Source organism: Oryx dammah, unplaced genomic scaffold (assembly GCF_014754425.2).
Source record: "Oryx dammah isolate SB20612 unplaced genomic scaffold, SCBI_Odam_1.1 HiC_scaffold_22, whole genome shotgun sequence".
Lineage (NCBI taxonomy): Eukaryota > Metazoa > Chordata > Mammalia > Artiodactyla > Bovidae > Oryx > Oryx dammah.
In genome coordinates, this window is record NW_024070206.1 from 5,182,280 (window position 1) to 5,201,867 (window position 19,588).

Consider the following 19,588-nt stretch of genomic DNA (forward strand, 5'->3'; position numbering starts at 1 on the left):
GTTGCCGCACGGTGGGATGGCGTGGCTGGTTGGTGCTGGGCTGCGCGGCTAGGCGGTTGGCGGGGCGGGTTCTTGGTTGTGCTGCTGCCGGAGGAACCCAGGTCCCCGGCCGAGCCCGCCCCGGGAGCGCTTTCAGGCGGCGCAAACATGGCTGCGGCCCTGCGATCTGCGGGCGTCCTGCTCCGCGATCGGCGTAAGTGGGGCCGTGGCAGCCCCCGCCGCCGAGGCGGGGACAGCGGGCAGCGGACGCCGAGGCCCCGGAGCCTGGGGAACGTCCCGGACCGGCGGCGGGGGGCGCAGAGGGGCGGAGAAGGGATTCGGAAAGGGGGCCTCCCCTGGGAGGAGCGAGAGGGGGGCTACGTGGGTCACCCGGGGACCCTGAGCGGCCGCGAGGAGGGGTTCCGGAGCCCAATGGGTCAGGTGGGTGGCCGTGAGCAGGGGCTGAAATTTCTCAGCCTTGGATCTCATCTGTAAAATACGACTAATGAGAGCCGCAGGATGGTTGTGATCACGGGAGGCAGAGTGCGTTAAGGGCCCGCCGCAGAGACAGTAACGTTGGCATCCTTGTCAGGAGCATCAGCAGAGGTCTCCTCCCTGGGCTTCCCTCCCTGGTGGCGGAGATTACACTTTGCCCATTGCTGCCCTGCCCTGGCCGCTGGCAGCACCCCGGTGCTCCCTCGTCCTTAGCAGCAGGACCCACTCCAGGGCTAGAAAATACTAGCCCAGGATTAGATATTTGGAGAATAGTTTTCTAGCCCAAATTAGATATTTGGAGAATAAATAATCCAGGGCAGCCTGGGCTAGTATTTCCTAGAGATATTTGGAAAATAAATAAGACCCACTGAGAACACCACAGGTTTCTGATACAGAGGTGAACATAGGATGAGTCCAAAAGATGAGCGGATTGGACCCTGGTTCAGACACACCTAGCTGGGACACTAGCTAGGCTCTGCAGCATTCCCGCGATTTCTACCCAGCCCCTCACCCCACCTGCCGCCTCCCCCCTTCCTCCATTCCGGAGTGAGGCATTCACCCCAGCGTGAAATTTGCCAGACACAGAGAAGGTAATACCTCATAGGCTTGCCATGAAGATTAGCTGGTTACAGGTAAAAGCTGCAGCCCAGGGCCTGGCACACAGTAGATACATAGATACCCTCAAAATATTACTGTTACATAAAAGGCTGCCCGCCTGCTAAGATGCTTGATTAGTGCATTTGAATGGTGATTGGACCCAGACCTGATTTATTAATTTTTTTAAAAGAAGTTCCCTAATTTGTCAATCTGGCACCTACTGAGGAGTGGAGAGAGTCCATTCTGAGCTCCAAATGTTATTACAGGTGCCTTTGTTAGGACCCAGTGTCCAATGACAGTCAGGTCAGTAAGGGCAGTGGGAGATGAAAGACATTATCTTTTAAGAAAAGGGCGCCAGTGCCGGTAACAGGGCTGAAAGAAGTGTCAAATTAGTCTTTTCTTTAAATTGACCTTTTCCAGTGGCAAAGAAAGTCTGACAGGCTCTAGAGTTGAGGTCATAGAACAATTTGAGGATCTTTAAATGCTTTGTTGTCCAGGTTATAAGTAACTAACTGGAAGGATTCAGAAGCCACAGCAGAAATAGATTTGAAGTTCAGTTGAATTACAGACTGATTTTCCCTGGTGGCTCAGATGGTAAAGAATCTGCTGCAATACAGGAGACCTGGGTTCAATCCCTGGGTCAGGAAGATGCCAGCCCACTCCAGTACTCTTGCCTGGAGAGTCCCATGGACAGAGGAGCCTGGTGGGTTATATAGTCCATGGGGTCTCAAAGGAGTCTACTGAGTAACATTTTCACTTTCACTTTCATACTACTGTATCTTGTTTTATATGAAAGGATTAACATATGGGATAGGAAAAATTGAATAGTATTTCTCAAAATGAATTCTCAAAGTAGAAAAGCAAAATATTATATTCTGTTTTTAGCATATTACAGAATTAATTAGAAGCTCCCTGGTATATATGTATATTTTAGAAAGTTGATAGAATAATTATTGTTTCTCTGTGCCTTTTCCTTTCCAGATTTTCTATGTTAGGCATATATGTCTTTTGTAATTAGAAAAAAAACAAATCTAGAATAATAAGAAAATATATACATATCAATGTTTAAATTAATACATTAGAACATTTTGGCTCCATATCAGATAGATAAGAATTCTTTTCTTAAAGCCTCCTCTCCCCAAGTGCTTAGTAATAGTTATAACATAGAACCTTATTTCTGTTAATTTTTAAAATGGTACACATATTTATAAGGACCTTTTAAAATAATCCTCATCTCCTCTGTGGTAGAAAAGAGCAGTGTTAGGTCCTTATGTACCTTGCTTTCTACTCTCCCGTATACCAGCCCCAGGCAGCCAAAATATTAAATAATTTGGTTTGGGGGGACCAGTTAATACTCATGAACATCTTAAGTCACAGGTATACTTTTGAACGATTCATGTATTTGGTGTGTCCAGGAATTGATGAAGTTTTGTTTTCTTACACCATTTTCGCTTCTGCGTGTCCCTTGGTTTTATAGCTTTCATTGTCTGTAGGCCTTCCAAAGGTAGACCAGTTGTCCATGCCAAGAGTAGGGTTAGACTTACCTGGTCTTAGTTAATGGGTGGGCCAATCTTTACTATTGAGTGTTCTTCTTTCTTGCTTAATTACCAGCATTGTGCCAGGCACTGTTCTTGGGGCTGGATATAGATTTCTAAAAGCTTTCCTAATCATTACAAGAGCCCTGAAAGTTTGGCCTCATCACTGTTTTACAGATGAGGAAAAGTGAGGCTTGGAGTAGCTCAGCGAGTTGCCCAAGTACTGCCACATAACTTCATTTGGTCCTGTCTGGAATTTCCACTTGGATCTCGCTAGCTCAGAACACTCTCCACACTGGACGATGCTGCCTGTGCCTCTGAGTTTCTCTCAAGCAGTTAGCTGAAAAAGTCCCATCGTGTTCTTTGAATAATTAGACTCCTTTAGATGGATTAATACTAATCATTAGGCAGGAGACACACTTGGAGAAGGCGATGGCACCCCACTCCAGTACTCTTGCCTGGAAAGTCCCAGGGACGGCGGATCCTGGTGGGCTGCCGTCTATGGGGTCGCACAGAGTCGGACACGACTGAAGTGACCTAGCAGCAGTAGCAGCAGCATCAGGAGACACACTGCTTCTGTAGAGTCTTCAGATCACTGGAGATAGGAGTGTTGTATTTATTTGTTTTTAAATTATTAATGGTTGATACTTGGCTCTGCTGCATGCTCACTGCTGTGTGTAGGCTTTCTCTAGTTGTGAGTGGGGGCTACTCTCTAGCCGTGGTGCACAGGCTTAGTTGCCCCGAGGCGTGTGGGATCTTCCGGAACAGGGATGGAACCTGTGTCCCCTGGGTTGCCAGGGGAATTCTTTACCACTGGACCACTAGGGAGGAGTGTTTTAGAGAAGTCCTTGAGAAGTGGGTGTGTGTTAACCCTATATCCTAAGCAGAAAGGATCCGTGTTTTTTTTTTTTTTTTTTTAGCAGCATCACCCTTCTTTGAGAATGTGTTTCACCTCAGAGAAGAGAATTTTGTAAGTTAAGGGCATGGCAATAGGGTAGCAGCTCAAAAAGCTCCCAGCTCCCAAATTGTTCTAAGAAATACTAATGTACTGGTTGGAGACTCTCACCCCTTTTTGCCCACCCCTACCCCATCCCCTTTTAAAGTTTGCAGGAGGAAATCTTATTATAGTACCAAAAGTCAAATTGTGTAATGCCAAATTTCCATTCTGATACCCCATAGAATCTGATATAACCCCATTCGTATAAGGAACTGGGGACATGGTGGCTTGATTGAGAGCCTGCTTAGGTCTCATCATGCAGATCAGAATTGGGCTTGTCTAAAACAAGGAGATGGGACTTGGTTTGAGACTTCATTTGAGTGGGGTTGCATTTCTGTCTTTGCACTTCTGCTTTGAGTTAAAGATTGTTTGGCTCAAGCTCATGTTATTAGCTCTGCTGAGCGTGTGCACAGTCTGGATAGTTGGAAATCTAACTGGCCAGGAAATACCATTCTCCTATGTTTTATAGACATGGCAGGTGATTAAAATTAAAAAAAAAATGGAGCAGGTGTAGCCCCGATGCTCTAGACACAAAAGAAAATGATATGGGCACTAATTATATGTATGCATGCTCAGTCGTGTCTGACTCTTTTGACCCCCTGGACTGTAGCCCACTAGGCTCCTCTGCCCGTGGGGTTTTTCAGGCAAGAATCCTGGGGTGGGGTGACATTCCCTTCTCCTGGGGATCTTCCCAACCCAGGGATCGAACCCAGGTGTCTTTAAGGCTCCTGCATTGGCAGGCAGAGTCTTTGCCGCTAGCGCCACCTGCAGGCGTTGTGCAAAATACTCCACTGGTCTTACCTGCTGTAATGTTTACCAGGAGGCTTTGGATAGCAGGGTGTCATTTTTCGGTGGGAAAGTAAGGGTCAGAAAGGTTACAAGCCAGTCCCAGTTCTGTTACTAGTCAGTGGCAGAACTGTCGAGAGTTCCACCTGGTGGTCCACAGCCCGAGTCCCTCACCAGAACACCTTTGGCTCGTAAGTGGGAGGAGGGTAGAAGATTGCTCTCATGTTGGTTTGAGACCTGCTGGTTTGAGAATGGGGTGGGGAAGTCATGTGTATGCCGTGGGGCACAGTAGTAACCACTGTCCCGCACTGCCAGCTTCAGTACCTACTGTGTGGCTTCCGTTTCACTTCACTCCGTGTTGTTTAAGGATGAATTCTCTCCATGCTGTAAACGGGGTATGGCCTGTGCCCTCCTCCACTCCTCCATTCTCCAGGCCCACGACTAAGTCTTAAGGTGCCTGGGACAAGACCTGTATATAGCCAGCTAGCAGACTGTTTTATGTTCTGTTCTGCTATGCTGACAATAGACCTTGCTAATGGCTGGAAGGGTGAACTCTTGAACTCTTCACAGTTGCCGTGTAAATGCCAGGGCCTTGAGCAAGTTGCCTCTGGTGGGCAGACCTGCCTGCTTCTCTCTTCATGCCCGGCCTGCCGGCATGATGAAGAATCTTGTGCCTACTCCAGTGTTCATGTTCAAGTTCCACTCTTGACCCCATGAGCAGCCACCCACTGGCTACCCTTCAGGTCAAGAATGACTAATGCTGCTGGTACAGCCCACCCTCAGGAGGATGGATGCCGCAAAGAGGCTTGCAGACCCTGGAAGTAAGGCTTTGGAGTCAGGGAATTTGGGGTCCTGGGCACTGGGAGCCTGGTCAGAAATGGTGGGTGGGCTCTGGAAGTCCACGAGTCCTTGGCGGTACAGATGGCATACCCCGTGGAGTGGAGTGGAGAAGGAGGAGGGCCAGCATTGGCCCTTGGAAACAGGGATTCTCCCAGCTTGTCAGAGTCCAGGCTCAATCCTGGGGTTCTCAGGCCCAGTGCCGTATTGGAGAAGGCTCGTGGGTAGATATGAGATCTATGCCAGTGTGGAAAACTGGCCCAGCTTCCCAGGTGGTGCTAATGGCAAAGAACCCGCCTGCTAGTGCAGGAGACATAAGAGACGCAAGTTCGACCCCTGGGTTGGGAAGATCTCCCAGAGGAGGGCACAGCAACCCACTCTGGTGTTCTTGCCTGGAGATTCCCATGGACAGAGGAGCCTGGCAGGCTACAGTCCATGGGGTTGCAAAGAACTGGACGTGACTGAAGTGACTTAGCACGCATGCATGCCACTCCTTTAATCAGTGGTCTGAACCTTTTCTACCGGCTCCTCACCTTCATGAGTAGCATGCTGCCATCATAACATGCAGTGATTTTCTTGGAGGGTCATATGAAAACTGGCAGCCAAAGCAGGGAGAGGAGGCTTCCAAGAAGGTTCCATGCAGGTGGCTGTGAGACGACATCCCAGGGGACACCACCCCATCCCCTCAGATGAGGCTTGAGGGCCTGCACCCACCTGCAGAGAAATGCTGGGGAAATCGCCTCTGCTGTAGCATCCCTTTAAATTTTAAATCCAGGAATTATGCTCTGAGGGCCTCTTCAAAAGAAATTACTTTCCAGCTAGATTTCATGCTGCCCCTTTAATTTTGTCACAGTGCTGTGTGGCGGCTCAAGGGCCTGTCAGCCATGGAGGTGCCAGTCGGGTGCGGCCACAGCAGCAGCCACCACGGAAACCGCCCAGCGCGCCAGAAGCCCCAAGCCTCAGGCTCAGCCAGGGAACAGGTATGAGTCCGACTTTACATACTAATAAGGATTTCCTTTTTTGCTGACATAAACACCAGTGGATACCAGCTACCTAGGAGGAGAGGTGTTGGGAAAAGCCAGTATGTAAGAAGCAGTATGTTATTTTCTTGGCCTCCTTTCAAAAGCTGTTAAACTATAGATTTCACCTCCAATTAAGGCTGTAAACGTTGTTTTGAATTTTGATAGATTTTTCCATTTTTTTTTATTAAAATTTTTTTGCCTAGCTTCATTGAGATCTGCTTGACAAATAAAAATCCCACAGGGCTTTTGTTAAACGACACAGAGTTGTGTGCAGTCGGCAAATCAGGTGGGAACTTAGTTCTGGAACATGTCATGTAACAGAAATTATGTTGGAAATGTGTTTATGAACCTAACTTAATTATACTTATGAAATACATGTCCTGTGCAGGAAAAAGAATAATCTACCATGAATTTCTGTAGTAAACTGTTAAACCCATTGAACATAATTATAGACAACATAATAGGACTTACCGTTTATCAAAGAACAAAGCACGTTCCCTCACCTCTGCTGTCTGCAGGTTGGACGTCAGCAGGCCTGGCATTGCTGCCGAGTGTCCTTTTCAATATCAGAAGCCTCAGCTGTTTTCAAGTCTCCCTCTGGTACAGAGGCATTAGAAGACTAACGGGCACTTTTTAGACGAGTACACAGATGGGAGGGGCACACTTGAACACTGGGCAAGAGAGAAAGAAAGTAGCTGTGAGCCATTAACTCCCTGACCTTTCTGCTAGACCAGTTGTTCTGCCAGAGTCCTACAGCTTTGAAAATAAAATGGTCTTATTTTGTGTTTGTTACTTTTTGTCATGTGTGACCCTAGGCGTGATGATTGAGCATCTGCAGGGAACTGAGGTTTGTTGGGGATTGGGCACCAGGGTGGAGCCCCAGGTCAACTCCTTTTGACTCCTGGGCCTCCTAAAAGAGCACTTGTGGGGAGGAAGACCCGAAGCACAGACGCTGTCTGTGTCCTGCGGGCGGGCCCAGCAGGAAGCCATTCCTCTGCCCGCCCTGCCCCTCTTTGCTCACCCCAGCCATAGTACAGAGTGCTTTAAATATTTAGGGTTTGGTGTAACCTGAAGAACTGATTGGATGTGGAACCCTGGGAGAAAATTTTTTTACTATGTTATCCTAGTGGCCAAAGTCAACAACATAAATAGGCTTAAGATTAAATGATTAAAATTGAATTAAAAAAATCTAAAAAAACTCCCAACTCTAGTAACTTTATATCATATTTCTAGAAAAGAAATCAGTTCATTTTAGAAAGTACAGACAGGAGAAAAAAAAAATCTGATAATCTCACCACCCAGTATTTTGTCTCTATACTTGTATCTATTAATATTTACTCATATACCTATTAATATTTACTGGAGAAGGAAATGGCAACCCACTCCAGTGTTCTTGCCTGGAGAATCCCAGGGATGGGGGAGCCTGGCGGGCTGCCATCTATGGGGTCACACAGAGTCGGACACGACTGAAGTGACTTAGCAGCAGCAGCAGCAGTATATATTTATCAAAATGTGATAATGCTGCATAAATTATTTTTATAGCTTCCTGTTTTTGTTTAGTAGTATGACAGTCACGTAACTATAAAAAGTTTACATTATTTTAATAGCCTAAGAGTATTTCCTGGTGGCTCAGCTGGTAAAGAAACTGCCTGCAATGCAGGACACCTTGGTTTGGTTCCTAGGTTGGGACAATCCTCTGGAGAAGGGAACGGCTACCCACTCCAGCATTCTTGGGCTTCTCTGGTGGCTCAGCTGGTAAAGAATCCGCCTGCAATGTGGGAGACCTGGGTTCAATCCCTGGGTCGGGAAGATCCCTTGGAAAAGGGAATGGCTACCCACTCCAGTATTCTGGCCTGGAGAATTCCATGGACAGTGGAGCCTGGCAGGCTACAATCCATGGGGTTGCCAAGAGTCGGACATGACTGAGCGACTTTCACTCACTCAATAGTATTTTCTTAAATCATGATTTGTTTATTCATGTTATAGAGCACATTGGTTATCTCTGGTATTTGAATACAAGAGATGATGGAACTCCCCTGGTGCTCCAGTAGTTAAGAATCCACCTGATAATGCAGGGGACACAGGTTCAGTCCCTGGTCCGGGAAGATTTCACATGCTGAGGAGCAACTAAGCCCGTGTGCCACAGCTGCGGAGCCCATGCACCGCAGCTAATGAGACCCAAGCGCCTCGAGCCTGTGCTCTGCAACAAGAGAAGTAACCGCAGTGAGAAGCCTGCGCAGCCCAGCTGGAGAGTAGCCCCCACCCTCAGCAACTAGAGAAAGACTGTGCTCAGCAACAAAGACCTAGTACAGCCAAAAATAAATTAATTTTTTAAAGTCACCATTTAAAAAAAAGAGAAATAATGAAGTGAGTGCTGCCATGAAATTAAGAGACACTTGCTCCTTAGAAGGAAAGCTGTGACCAACCTAGATGGCATATTAAGAAGCAGAGACATCACTTGGCTGACAAAGGTCCATATAGTCAAAGCTATGGATTTTCAAGTAGTCCTGTATGGATGTGAGAGTTGGACCATAAAGAAGGCTGAGTACTGAAGAACTGATGCTTTCTAATTGTGTTGGAGAAGACTCGTGAAAGTCCCTTGGACTTCAAGGAGATCAAACCAGTCAATCTTAAAGGAAATCAACCCTGAATATTCGTTGGAAGAATTGATGCTGAAGCTGAAGCTCCAATACTTTGGCCACTTGATGTGAAGAGACGACTCACTGGAAAAGACCCTGATGCTGGGAAAGATTGAAGGCAGGAGGAGAAGGGGGTGGCAAAGGATGAGATGGTTGGATGGCATCACTGATTCAACAAACATGAATCTGAGCAAACTCCAGGAGCTAGTGAAGGACAGGGAAGTCTGGAGTGCTGTCCATGGCGTCTCAAAGAGTCAGCCATGACTTAGCAACTGAACAATGACAATGAATTGGTGTCTTTGTGAGTCATTCGGATGCCAGATATGATGAAGGCCTTGTGTTGCTTAGTGCTCAGACTGCACTGGACGATACTACAGTATAAATCTGTCTGCAAAGCCCTGAGCGATTTTTCAGGCTTCATGGGCCATTTGGTCTTGTTTACTGCTATTCACCTTTCCCATCACAATGCGAGAGCAGCCACTGGTGATATGTAAACAAATGAATGAAACTCTATTCCAATAAAACTTTATTTACAAAAGCAGTCAGGGAGCATGAGGTCAAATTTGGCTGATGGACTGGAGTTTGCCAAACCCTGTTCTAGAGGCCACATAGATCTTCTGGTCAATTACATCTAGGGGATTTAATGAAGAGCTGGGATTTGTATTTTTTTTTTTTTATCTTGATGCTGATTATATACAGCAGAGTAGAATTATTTTGTTCCTTTATTAATTAATGAGCTTCAATTTTGGTTTTGTCCAATTAACAGTTCAAAGGAAAGACCTTCTATTTTGAGAAGTCAAGAATATAAATGGCAGAATGTGGCAAACTTTTCAAATGAGAAACTTTGAATATGTTTGCCATGAACACTTTTATCATTCAAACAAAGGGAACTTGGCCAATCAGACCTTGGTCTCAGATGTGCTGTCTCTGGAGGGGAGAGGGGATGTTGACCCTTGACTAAAGCTTTGCTCTTCACGTTCGGGAATAAAGGGTGTCAGACTAGGGCTTCCTAATGCTCCATTCATCATGCACAGCACAGTTTTGAATTAACTGCACGTGTATTTAGGTATTTTCACATCGTGTTTCTTTCATGTATAAGATCAACATGGTTTGCAAAAACATGGGTTTGCAGGACAGAGTAACATCCCATTTAAAACCTCTCTTGTTCTGAGCTCAGGTGTTATAGTTGAAAAACAGTTCTAAATCCCGTTTGCACATTGATACCCTCTGTGGCTTAGGTAAGTCTCTTAACCAGTAATCTGTTAACTGGCAGCAATCCATGGAAAAATGCACTTAATTTATTGTGAGTCACAGCTTTTTGAGGGTGAAAGACAGAATCCCAGGAGAACACCAGTGGCTTAAGTGGGAAGATTAAGGGAATATTACACTTTCACAATATAATGAATCTGGAATTTTCAGGTATCAAGAAAAGAAAACTAAACACAGGTTTGTTAATTCATTGATATGACTTCTGGTCAGAGGGTATGGAAAAGTTATGGAACAGTAACTTCAAAGTAGTTGTTTGGTTTGGTAAAAGGAGATTAAACCCATTTCTCTAACATACTGGTTCTGAACAGAGGGTGGGGAGTGGATATTTTTGTCCCGTGGGACATATTTGGCAATAGCTGGAGACGTTTTTGGTTATCACAGCTGGGGTGTGGCGTGTGCTATTACCATCTAGTAACTGGAGGCCAAAGTAGCCACTCAGCCTCCTACAATACACAAGTCAGCCCCATAACAAAGGGTTACCCAGCTACCAGCATTAGCAGGGCCAAGGTCAAGAAACCTTGGCCTAAGAAAATGGTGGGAAAAGTGACCCTGGTTAATCTATACAGTGGGGTCTAAATGAGAAAATCCTTGACTTTGTTGTAATGCAGCTCTTCCCTTTCCCCAGGGATTGATTCTTATTTTGAAAATTTAGGCCGAGAATTGAGATATCTACTTCATTCATCTAACCTGTGTTCGATCAAGAAAACAGTTTCCACTTGTATAAATTTGACCCACTCTATTGCCTAAAATGATTGCCAAACATGATTGACACTTTTTTAAAAACTGCAATTAAACCGTCATCATGTCATTAGCTTTAGAACCCTTTACGAGCAATCTTCCAAACGAGAGCCATCTCAGCAGGATTGCTCCAGTCCCTGCTTTAACTGGAGGTGGTTTTGGCCTAGGAGACAGAGAAAGTAGACCCCTCAGCATTTGTAATAATGGCATTTTAAACAAATGTGAGGCTGCTTATTTCTCATTTTATCAAGAGTGAGTGGAGAGGATATCCATATGATGGAATATTATTATTCGGCCACAAAAAGGAAAGAAGTACTGATTCACGCTACAACGTGAATGAACCTTGCAAATTTTATGCTGAGTGGAAAACCAGACACAGAAAACCACGTATGATATTATTTAGGCCAATAGGCCAGAAATGATTCTGTTTCTATGAATAGGCAAATCTGTAAGTAGATTAGAGGTTGCCAGGGGTGAGGGCCGGGGGGTTGGGGAATAGTTGTGACGGGTATGAGAGTTTTTTGAGGGCGACGAAAATGTTTAGGAATTACAACACTGTAACGGTTGCCTAATGTTGCGCATATACTGCATTTTTGCACAGTCCTTTTTTAAAAAAGGTCCCAGAAGCTGCTTGACTTTCTTTTTTGTTTCTCTTTGTTCATTTAGTAATGGTTGATTCTTTAGCTCGGAACCAACTTGAGTAACTTAGACCGGTGTTTCGTAGGAGTTGCTCAGGTAGTTGGGTTTTAGGTGAAGGGTGGAGAGGTGAGGGGAAAGTGAAAAATGTAGTTCATCACAGCAGGAGACCCTGAAAGGGCATTCAGGCAGGCTCTGGAGGGGGAAGTGGAGTAGCAGGCGATAACTTAAGTCAGTAATAATATAATCATTAACCAAAGAGAAGGGAATAAATAAGGATGCATTTATTTAGAGAGAGAGCTGGCTAGTAGTTCACTGGAGGTTTAAAGTTATAGGGCCGCCCACGGCTCCGCTGTGTAGAATGGAACCTGCCGAACGTGCTGGCTCGTGCTAAATGACAAGCACATTATCCACTTAATCCTTCAAGTAACCTCCTGAGGTAATTGGTGAACCCTCTGTTTTACAGACAAGGAGACTTAAGCCTGGAGAGATCAGGTAACCTGTGTAGTCATGAGGCAATCTTGTGAACAGGAGTTTCCGCCTCAGGACAATTTCACGTTTATACTTTGACACTCAGTCCCCAAAGAACAGGGTCTTTGTTCAGAGCTGGCAATTTAATAGAGAAACACTGGGCGCCCAGGGCCGTCCAGCGGCCGGGGTGGAGCTAGGAGGTGGGGGTCAGCGTCTGAGCCGGGCCTGGCCCCTTGCGTTCACTGCGACAGCCGTGTCGAGACCTGCCAGCCGCTGTTTCTGGCTTTGCATTGGACAGACGAGGTGAGACTCTGCCGGCTGAACCAAGAGTCTACCTTAGAGCAAAACGAGAAGTACTTCAAACCCTCTGTTACCTTTTGTTTTACGCAGGAAGCCGAAGACTGGAATATTGATGCTGAACATGGGAGGCCCCGAAACCGTCGAAGAAGTTCAGGACTTCCTTCAGAGGCTCTTCTTGGATCAAGACCTCATGACACTCCCGGTCCAAAAGTAAGATATGTGTGGACGCCTGTCCTTTATCCACTACCTGTGCGCTACATTTTGCCCTCCCTGGATCTCATTTCTGTAGTTTCCAAAAGAAAAAAAAAAAATGGTTTTAGTGCATATTGGTTAGGGCTGGAGCAGCATTATTTTTCTGTTGGCTATGACAAAGCTATGATATCAGAAGAATTGCAGGGGAGAGAGAAAGCCAGTCAGTAAGGATTCCCCCTGAGCCCTTTCCTCCCCAGAGCTCTGGAAATCGCGGTGGTCTGGGCACACTGCAGAAGGACCTTTAAAGGTCTTTGGAGATACATTTGTGCCTGGTACTTGACGACTGGCTGACACTCAGAGAAGCAATGAGTATGATTCGTTTGCGATGTGAAGGTGCATTCTTGGTGTCCTTCTTCCCTTTCTTTCATCCTTTCTTCCCTTCTTCCTTCTCTCCTTTTTCTTTATCTTTTAAGAATAATTTTGTTTTTGGCTGTTCTGGGTCTCTGTTGCTGCACAGGCCTTTCTGTAGTTGCAGCGAGCGTTTCCAGTTGTGGCAGGCAAGCTTCTCACTGCGGTGGCTTCTCGTTGCAGAACACAGGCTCCAGGGTCCTTGGGCTTCAGGAGGTGCGGAATGTGGGCTCAGGAGTTGCGGCTCCCGGGCTCTAGGGCACAGGCTCAATAGTTGTGGCGCACAGGCTTAGTTGCTCTGTGGCATGTGGGATCTTCCTGGCCTGGGGATTAAACCCATGTCTCCTGCACTGGCAATGGGATTTACCACTAAACCACGAGGGCAGCCCTTTGCTTTTTCTTTAAAATAGGGTTTTTAAATAAAAAAATTATGCATGCCTATAACAAAAATGCAAACAATTAAAAAAGTATTTACAGTAAAAAGTGGGTGGGTCTTTCCCCTTGGACTCTAGCCTTCCACTAGCCCACCCCAGAGGTAAGTGCTATTAGGTCCAGAAATAGTCCATGGATATCCAAGTATATACACACACCTACACAATCCCCGCCTTTTACATAAATATGAATGGGTTCATGTATGTTATTTGCTACTTTTTTTTTGAAACTTAATAATGTTTCTTGGAGATTATTCTGTAACAGATGGTATAGATCTGGCTCATTCTGTTTTCATGACTGTGTAGAACTGCATGGTATTGTCATACCTTCATTTATTTAACCAGTGCCTCACTGATGGACACTTGGATTGTGTTCAGTGTTCAATGAACATGCTTGCCCGTACATCTTTGCTCAGGTGGGCAAGTATATTATGGGATTAATATGCATTTTCTTGAATTAAGAGGGCTGTGCACTGCCAAATGTCTTGTTTGTCCCTGTTCTTGTAGGTGCAGGATCAAGAGGGGTTAAGTTAGTGGCTGGCACACAGCCGCAGGCTCTGCACGGGTGGTGGGGCTCCTGCTGCCGGAGCCGCTTGTGGGGCAGAGGAGGGTGCTCCTCGGGGACCGTCAGGTTCTCTCTCTAATCTGGGTTGAAAGAGCTGGCTGGTGTCAGTGACCTTGAGCTTCTGTTTCTAAAGGCTTGATTTTATTAGGCTCTTCTTAAATTTTGCCTTTTTTTTTGTTTGTTTTAAATCGAGTAGAAAATGTTTCTGAGGTTGCTTAAGCTGGAATAAAATGATTTCGATGTTCAATGATTTAGTAAGCTGGGACCATTCATCGCCAAACGCCGAACCCCCAAAATTCAGGAGCAGTACCGCAGGATCGGAGGCGGATCGCCCATCAAGATGTGGACCTCCAAGCAGGGGGAAGGCATGGTGAAGCTACTGGACGAGCTGTCCCCGCACACAGGTAGGGCATTTCTCAACTCATGTCCCACTAGTGTTGTTCTTTCAAGGGGTAGTTATGAAATTCACAACATTATTGGATGCCAAATGCAGTTCTGGGTACCAGCAGCTCTCGATTTGCGGGGGTTCCTACATGATGGCCTAGCCACCGACCTCAGTTCTCTGGCGTTATCATTATCCTCTGTCCTCAGCTGTATAACCTTTTCTACTACTTCCTTATGTTACAAATGGAAAACTAAGGTTTTGGAACATTAGCCTCCAAAGGAAGTTGGAGGTGTGTGCTGAGCTGGATTATAAGGAAGAGGCTACCAACCGTGAAAAAAAAAGAAGCACAGATCATTGTCCTGGGAAGAAGGAAATCTTTGGGAAATCAGTTGAGGCTGCTGCTTCCCAGATGGCGCTAGTGGTAAAGAACCTGCCTGCCAATGCAAGAGATGTAAGAGATGGCGGTTCGATCCCTGGGTTGGGAACATTCCCTGGAGGAGGGCATGGCAATCCACTCCAATATTCTTGCCTGGAGAATCCCATGGACAGAGGAGCCTGGTGGGCTACAGTCCCAGAGGGTCACAAAGAGTCATACACAACTGAGTGACTTAGTGAATTAGTTCTGTGTGGATGGCTAATTAGATCAGCCTTTAGAGCAGAATCAGCAGCTGTCACTACAGCCATGAGTCTCTACGCAACTTTCAGCAACCGCTTTCAGCTCTTGGCAACACCCTTGTTGTGAGTCATTTAAGGCCTCGTCGGGCATGGCACTAAAGAGAGTTGCATCCATCTGGTGGCTGTTCTCTGAGAACCTCTAACACAAATTATAATGTACACAATGAAACATTAACTGCACGAAGGAACTCGAAGTGCTGTATTTAACTGCGTTCAAGACACCATTGATTGCAGGACGCACCATTGTTTTTGCATAACGTGCATGCGTGCTGAGTCGCTTCAGTCATGTCCAGCTCTTTTCGACCCTATGGACTGTAGCCCGCCAGGCTCCTCTGTCCATGGAATTCACGGAGACTAGACCTCTGCCAGTTAATTTTAAGACAGTGTCTGCTGTAGACCAATGCAAGGTGTTAAAAAATGTGCATCTTAGGACACATGAAATGTGTTCATTGCTGGCAGTTTAGGGTTCAGGATCAGGACAGGAGTGAGACATAGTGGTGACCGTCAAGGAGAGAGTCCTGCTAGGCAGAACCAAAAGCATCTCATCGAGTTGCTCTTGGAACCCGTGGGTTTGCATCACACGTGGGACAGTGGGCTCTGGCCCTCGGCGGGGCTTCTCACTTGGAAAATTGTTCAGTTGCACCTTTGACTATCTGCTTTGCTCTCTCCCTTCGCTTGTGGCTGCAGGGCACTGCTGACACGGTTCAGCCACAAGTGACACAGTGTGTCTTTTAAATTGTCCAGTGAGGGAAACGTGACTGACCTCGCCTCCCACCTACCTGATAGAGAACACTCTCTAGTCATTAACAGTTTATCACAATAAAAGGCCCAGCGTGAACCAGCTCTGCAGTTGCTGTGCTGCCCTCAGTGGACAAAGGTGCTGGGAAGACACCATTTTTCCTTTGCCCGTCACCACAGAGGCCCTAGTGGAGTTGCCGGCCTTGGAAAAGGAGTGCACACGCATCCCTCCTTGTCCCCTCTCTGTGGTGAGGCTGCTGGCTTGTCCAGGCCAGGCAGGCCAGCGGTGGCCTCCACCTCCCCGGGCGGCCTGGAAAGAGCCCCATTGAATGACCCGAATTTACCCCAGCATCCCATTCCCTGATCATCAGTGTCCTAGACCCTGATGCGGGGAAAGATTGAAGGCAAAGAGAGAAGGTGGCAGAGGATGAGATGGTTAGATCGCATCACTGACGCAATGGACATGATTTGAGCAAACTCTGGGAGACGGTGGAGGACAGAGGAGCCTGGCGAGCTGCCGTCCATGGGTTCGCAAGGAGTCAGACACAGCTTAGCAACTGAACAGCAATAGTCCGCTCACTGTCAGACACCTGGTGTTGACCCTAGGGCATGTCACCAGCCTCTGCGGCCCATACATGGGACTCTCTGAGGCAGATGAGTTCAATTCTGCCTTTTTCCTGCGTGGTAGATGACCATTTCGTCATCAAGCTGGCCTGCTCTGGGGGCGGTGGGGGTGTTTAAGGAGGCCCATGACCACCCACACATGCATTCACCAGTGGCCCAGCCAGTGCCCTTCCCTGGTTGATGCTGCTACTCAAAGTCGAAACACATGGCTTCTACTCACCAGAATTCTAGTCTTGTGGGGCCTTGCTGCTACAGGCCAGTCTGCTCCAGGGGCCGAGAGGAAAATCTGTTGAAGGCTTGCTGGAGTGATTCTCTACAAAACCAGTATGGCGGCTGATGAGGATATTGCAAAAAGCCTCAAGGTTTGGCAGCTTCTTTGGGGGAACTTTGCATGAAAGACTAATAAGGTGATTACCAGGCGTGGCTCTGTGGCGCCCTCAGGGGCTTGCCCAGGTTACCTGGAAGTTTTTCGTCCTGCTGGTTACACTTCGCCGGGGGAGGGGGGGTGGACCTGAGGCTCACAGCGGGCCCCCAGCTGCCTCGGGGACTAGCATGGGTTCCCTCCTGGCTGCTTTTCCTTCCCACTTCCTGCTTCCCTGTCTCGGCATCTCTTTCTCATTCCTCCTCCCGTCTTATAGTTTTTAGCCTGTAAAATTATAAAGTTTATTTCTGAACTGTGTCTATTTGTTTATGTATATTTAGAAAAGTTCTCTTTAGGCAAACAAGCAAACAAAAAATGTGATGATTACAACCAGATAAGAATGTTCCATATTCCCATTTGGGGAGCAAACAGTTGTTGCCTGGTAGCCAGGATAGACAGTTTGAGGCTTGCACAGGCTCTGCACAGAACTGAGTATTGACTAAATACAGTGCGCTCCACGAGGGACTATAACTTGGGATCAGTTTCACAGAGTTAGACTGCACCACAGTCATTTAAGGAAGACAGAAGGAATACAGATGAGAGGTCTAGTCCTTACAGTTCATGAAAAGCCTAAATCTAAGATACATTTTTAGAGCTTCCCTGGTGGTCTAGTGGTTAGAGATCCGCCTGCCAGTGCAGAGGACATGGGTTCTATTCCTGGTCCGGGAAGGTTCCACCTGCCTCAGAGCAGCCCAAGCCCGGGGCCCACAGCTTCTGAAGCCTGTGCACCTAGAGCCTGGGCTCCGCAACAAGAGAAGCCACCGCAGTGAGAAGCTCGTGCAGGGCAGCTGGAGAGCAGCTCCCACCCGCCGCAGGCAGAGGAAGCCCATGTGCCACAGCAAAGACCCAGCGCGGCCAAAAATGAATGATCATACATGACCCTTTTTTTAAAAAAGGAATATACAGTAAAATATATTTTACAAACGATATCTAGTTACATGCGCTGTGTCCGCTTTCAGTGAAGCTCTTGAGTAAGTGCTACTCAGTAAAAGACTTTTGTTCTTTATTGGATGCAAAATGGGGTCATTTCAGGTGCAGCTGGCTTCCCCATTCCTGGCTGTGTGAGATCAGGCAGATGACTCAACTCACTGAGCCCCATCTGGAAAATGGGGATGATAACACACTCCCACTCTTAGGATCACTGTGAACATTGAAATCAGATAATCCTGAGAGGCATTAGCATGGTTACATGATAGAAATTCAGAAACTTGAGCTTTTCTTATTCACCATGATCGGCTACAAATTAAAAAGCATCATAATAACTTCACGTGCTTCTCCCAAAGAGTCATGTACGAATCAGACGTTTGAACTATCGCCCATGATAGTTGAACTATCGCCCATCGCTAAATGAATGGAGAGGAGGTTAATGAAGTTTTACTGAAAAATGGATTTTCTGTTTGTTCCTTTTTTTTTTTTTTTTTTTTTACTTCTCTGTAGTTCTCACCAAAGGGTGCTCACTGGGTGTCTGCTCTGAGGCTGGACAAGGCAGGGTCCGCAAGTTGTGAGTTGTGGGCTCACTCTGGCTGGATGTGGTGCCCCAGACGGGGGTCTGCTGTTTGATACCCTGGAGCCCCCTTCCTCTCCCCGCGGGAGCTGGGAACCTCCGTGAAGCCTTGTTAGTTCCTCAGGAGAGGCCCAGTGCCTTGTTGCTTTTGCTGAAACATGCTTTTGCAGGCCGTCTTGAACTGGACTGTTTAGAAAGCATTATCTGTTCTTTCCAGAGTATTTTTCTCTGTCTCACCTCCAGATATGGTCACTGCCCCACCTTTATCTGTGAGGGAGGCCTCTAACATCTGAGAAACTCCCAGGCCCCGGGCGTTTAGGCTGCTGCTTTCAACTCCTGGCAGCGGAAAGGAAAACGTCAGAAGCCGGTTGACCTACAGCATTTGGGGGATCTTGCTCTGTCAGTCTGATCGTTGTATTGTCTCGAAATAGATCAGAAAGCAAATTCCACTTCAGCCCCAGCTCAGAGCACCAAGAGCTCCTGAAAAATGGGCCTGATGATACTGTGATCGTGGACAGCTTTAGCGTGAACCATGTAATCTTTGCACAATCCGTCCAGCAGTTTGCTTACCGGGTTCTGTCCTCTGGGGGGTTTTAACAGCAGACCACCATGCTTTATGCAAGAGACCAGAAAATCGGAGGCCTCGAAGGGACAGGCAGCCGAGAAAGGTTTCATTTGCACCCCCTCCTTCCTCTTTTTGTAGTCGCCATTGGAGATCATTGAATTAAACCATCCTTCCCATGCACAGACGTGGCTCTCCCCGCTGTCGACACTCTGCCTCTGTTCTTGACAGCACGGTCCACTGATTCAGTCCCCTGGACAAGTTACTGAGGGATGCTTTATATATCTATATCCACCACACACATATACACAATACACACATATAATATACATATGCACATGTATAATACACATTTATACGTATACGTAGGACCCTGGTGGCTCAGATGTTAAAGCGTCTGCCTGCAATGTGGGAGACCCAGGTTCGATCCCTGGATTGGGAAGATCCCCTGGAGAGGGAAATGGCAACCCACTCCAGTATTCTTGCCTGGAGAATCCCATGGACGGAGGAGCCTGGTAGGCTACAGTCCATGGGGTCGCAAAGAGTCAGACACGACTTCACTTTCACTTTCATACATATACATAATACACACACATACATATATAATACACATATAACACACATTTATGCATATATATAAAATACACATTATAGTATATACACAGAGACACACACACAATTAATGTATTATCTTTTTCTTCTCTTTAACTTAAATGTTTCTTGTGGCAATTTAGCATCATATTCTTAGCTGCAGTCCTGGCTGGGGCCTGGACAGTAAGATG

The 19,588-nt window shown here is 46.7% G+C and overlaps 1 protein-coding gene across 1 annotated transcript in view; it reads left to right on the plus strand.

Annotated features, from left to right (window-relative positions):
- The window catches only part of FECH (ferrochelatase), a 36,039-nt gene continuing 16,451 nt past the window's right edge, over positions 1 to 19,588 (plus strand). Inside the window, exons 1-4 of the mRNA XM_040264317.1 lie at positions 1 to 193; positions 6,080 to 6,206; positions 12,392 to 12,511; positions 14,153 to 14,301. Of these exons, the coding sequence (XP_040120251.1) occupies positions 148 to 193; positions 6,080 to 6,206; positions 12,392 to 12,511; positions 14,153 to 14,301 (442 nt within the window). The 5' untranslated portion in view covers positions 1 to 147. The remainder of the gene's footprint in view (positions 194 to 6,079; positions 6,207 to 12,391; positions 12,512 to 14,152; positions 14,302 to 19,588) is intronic.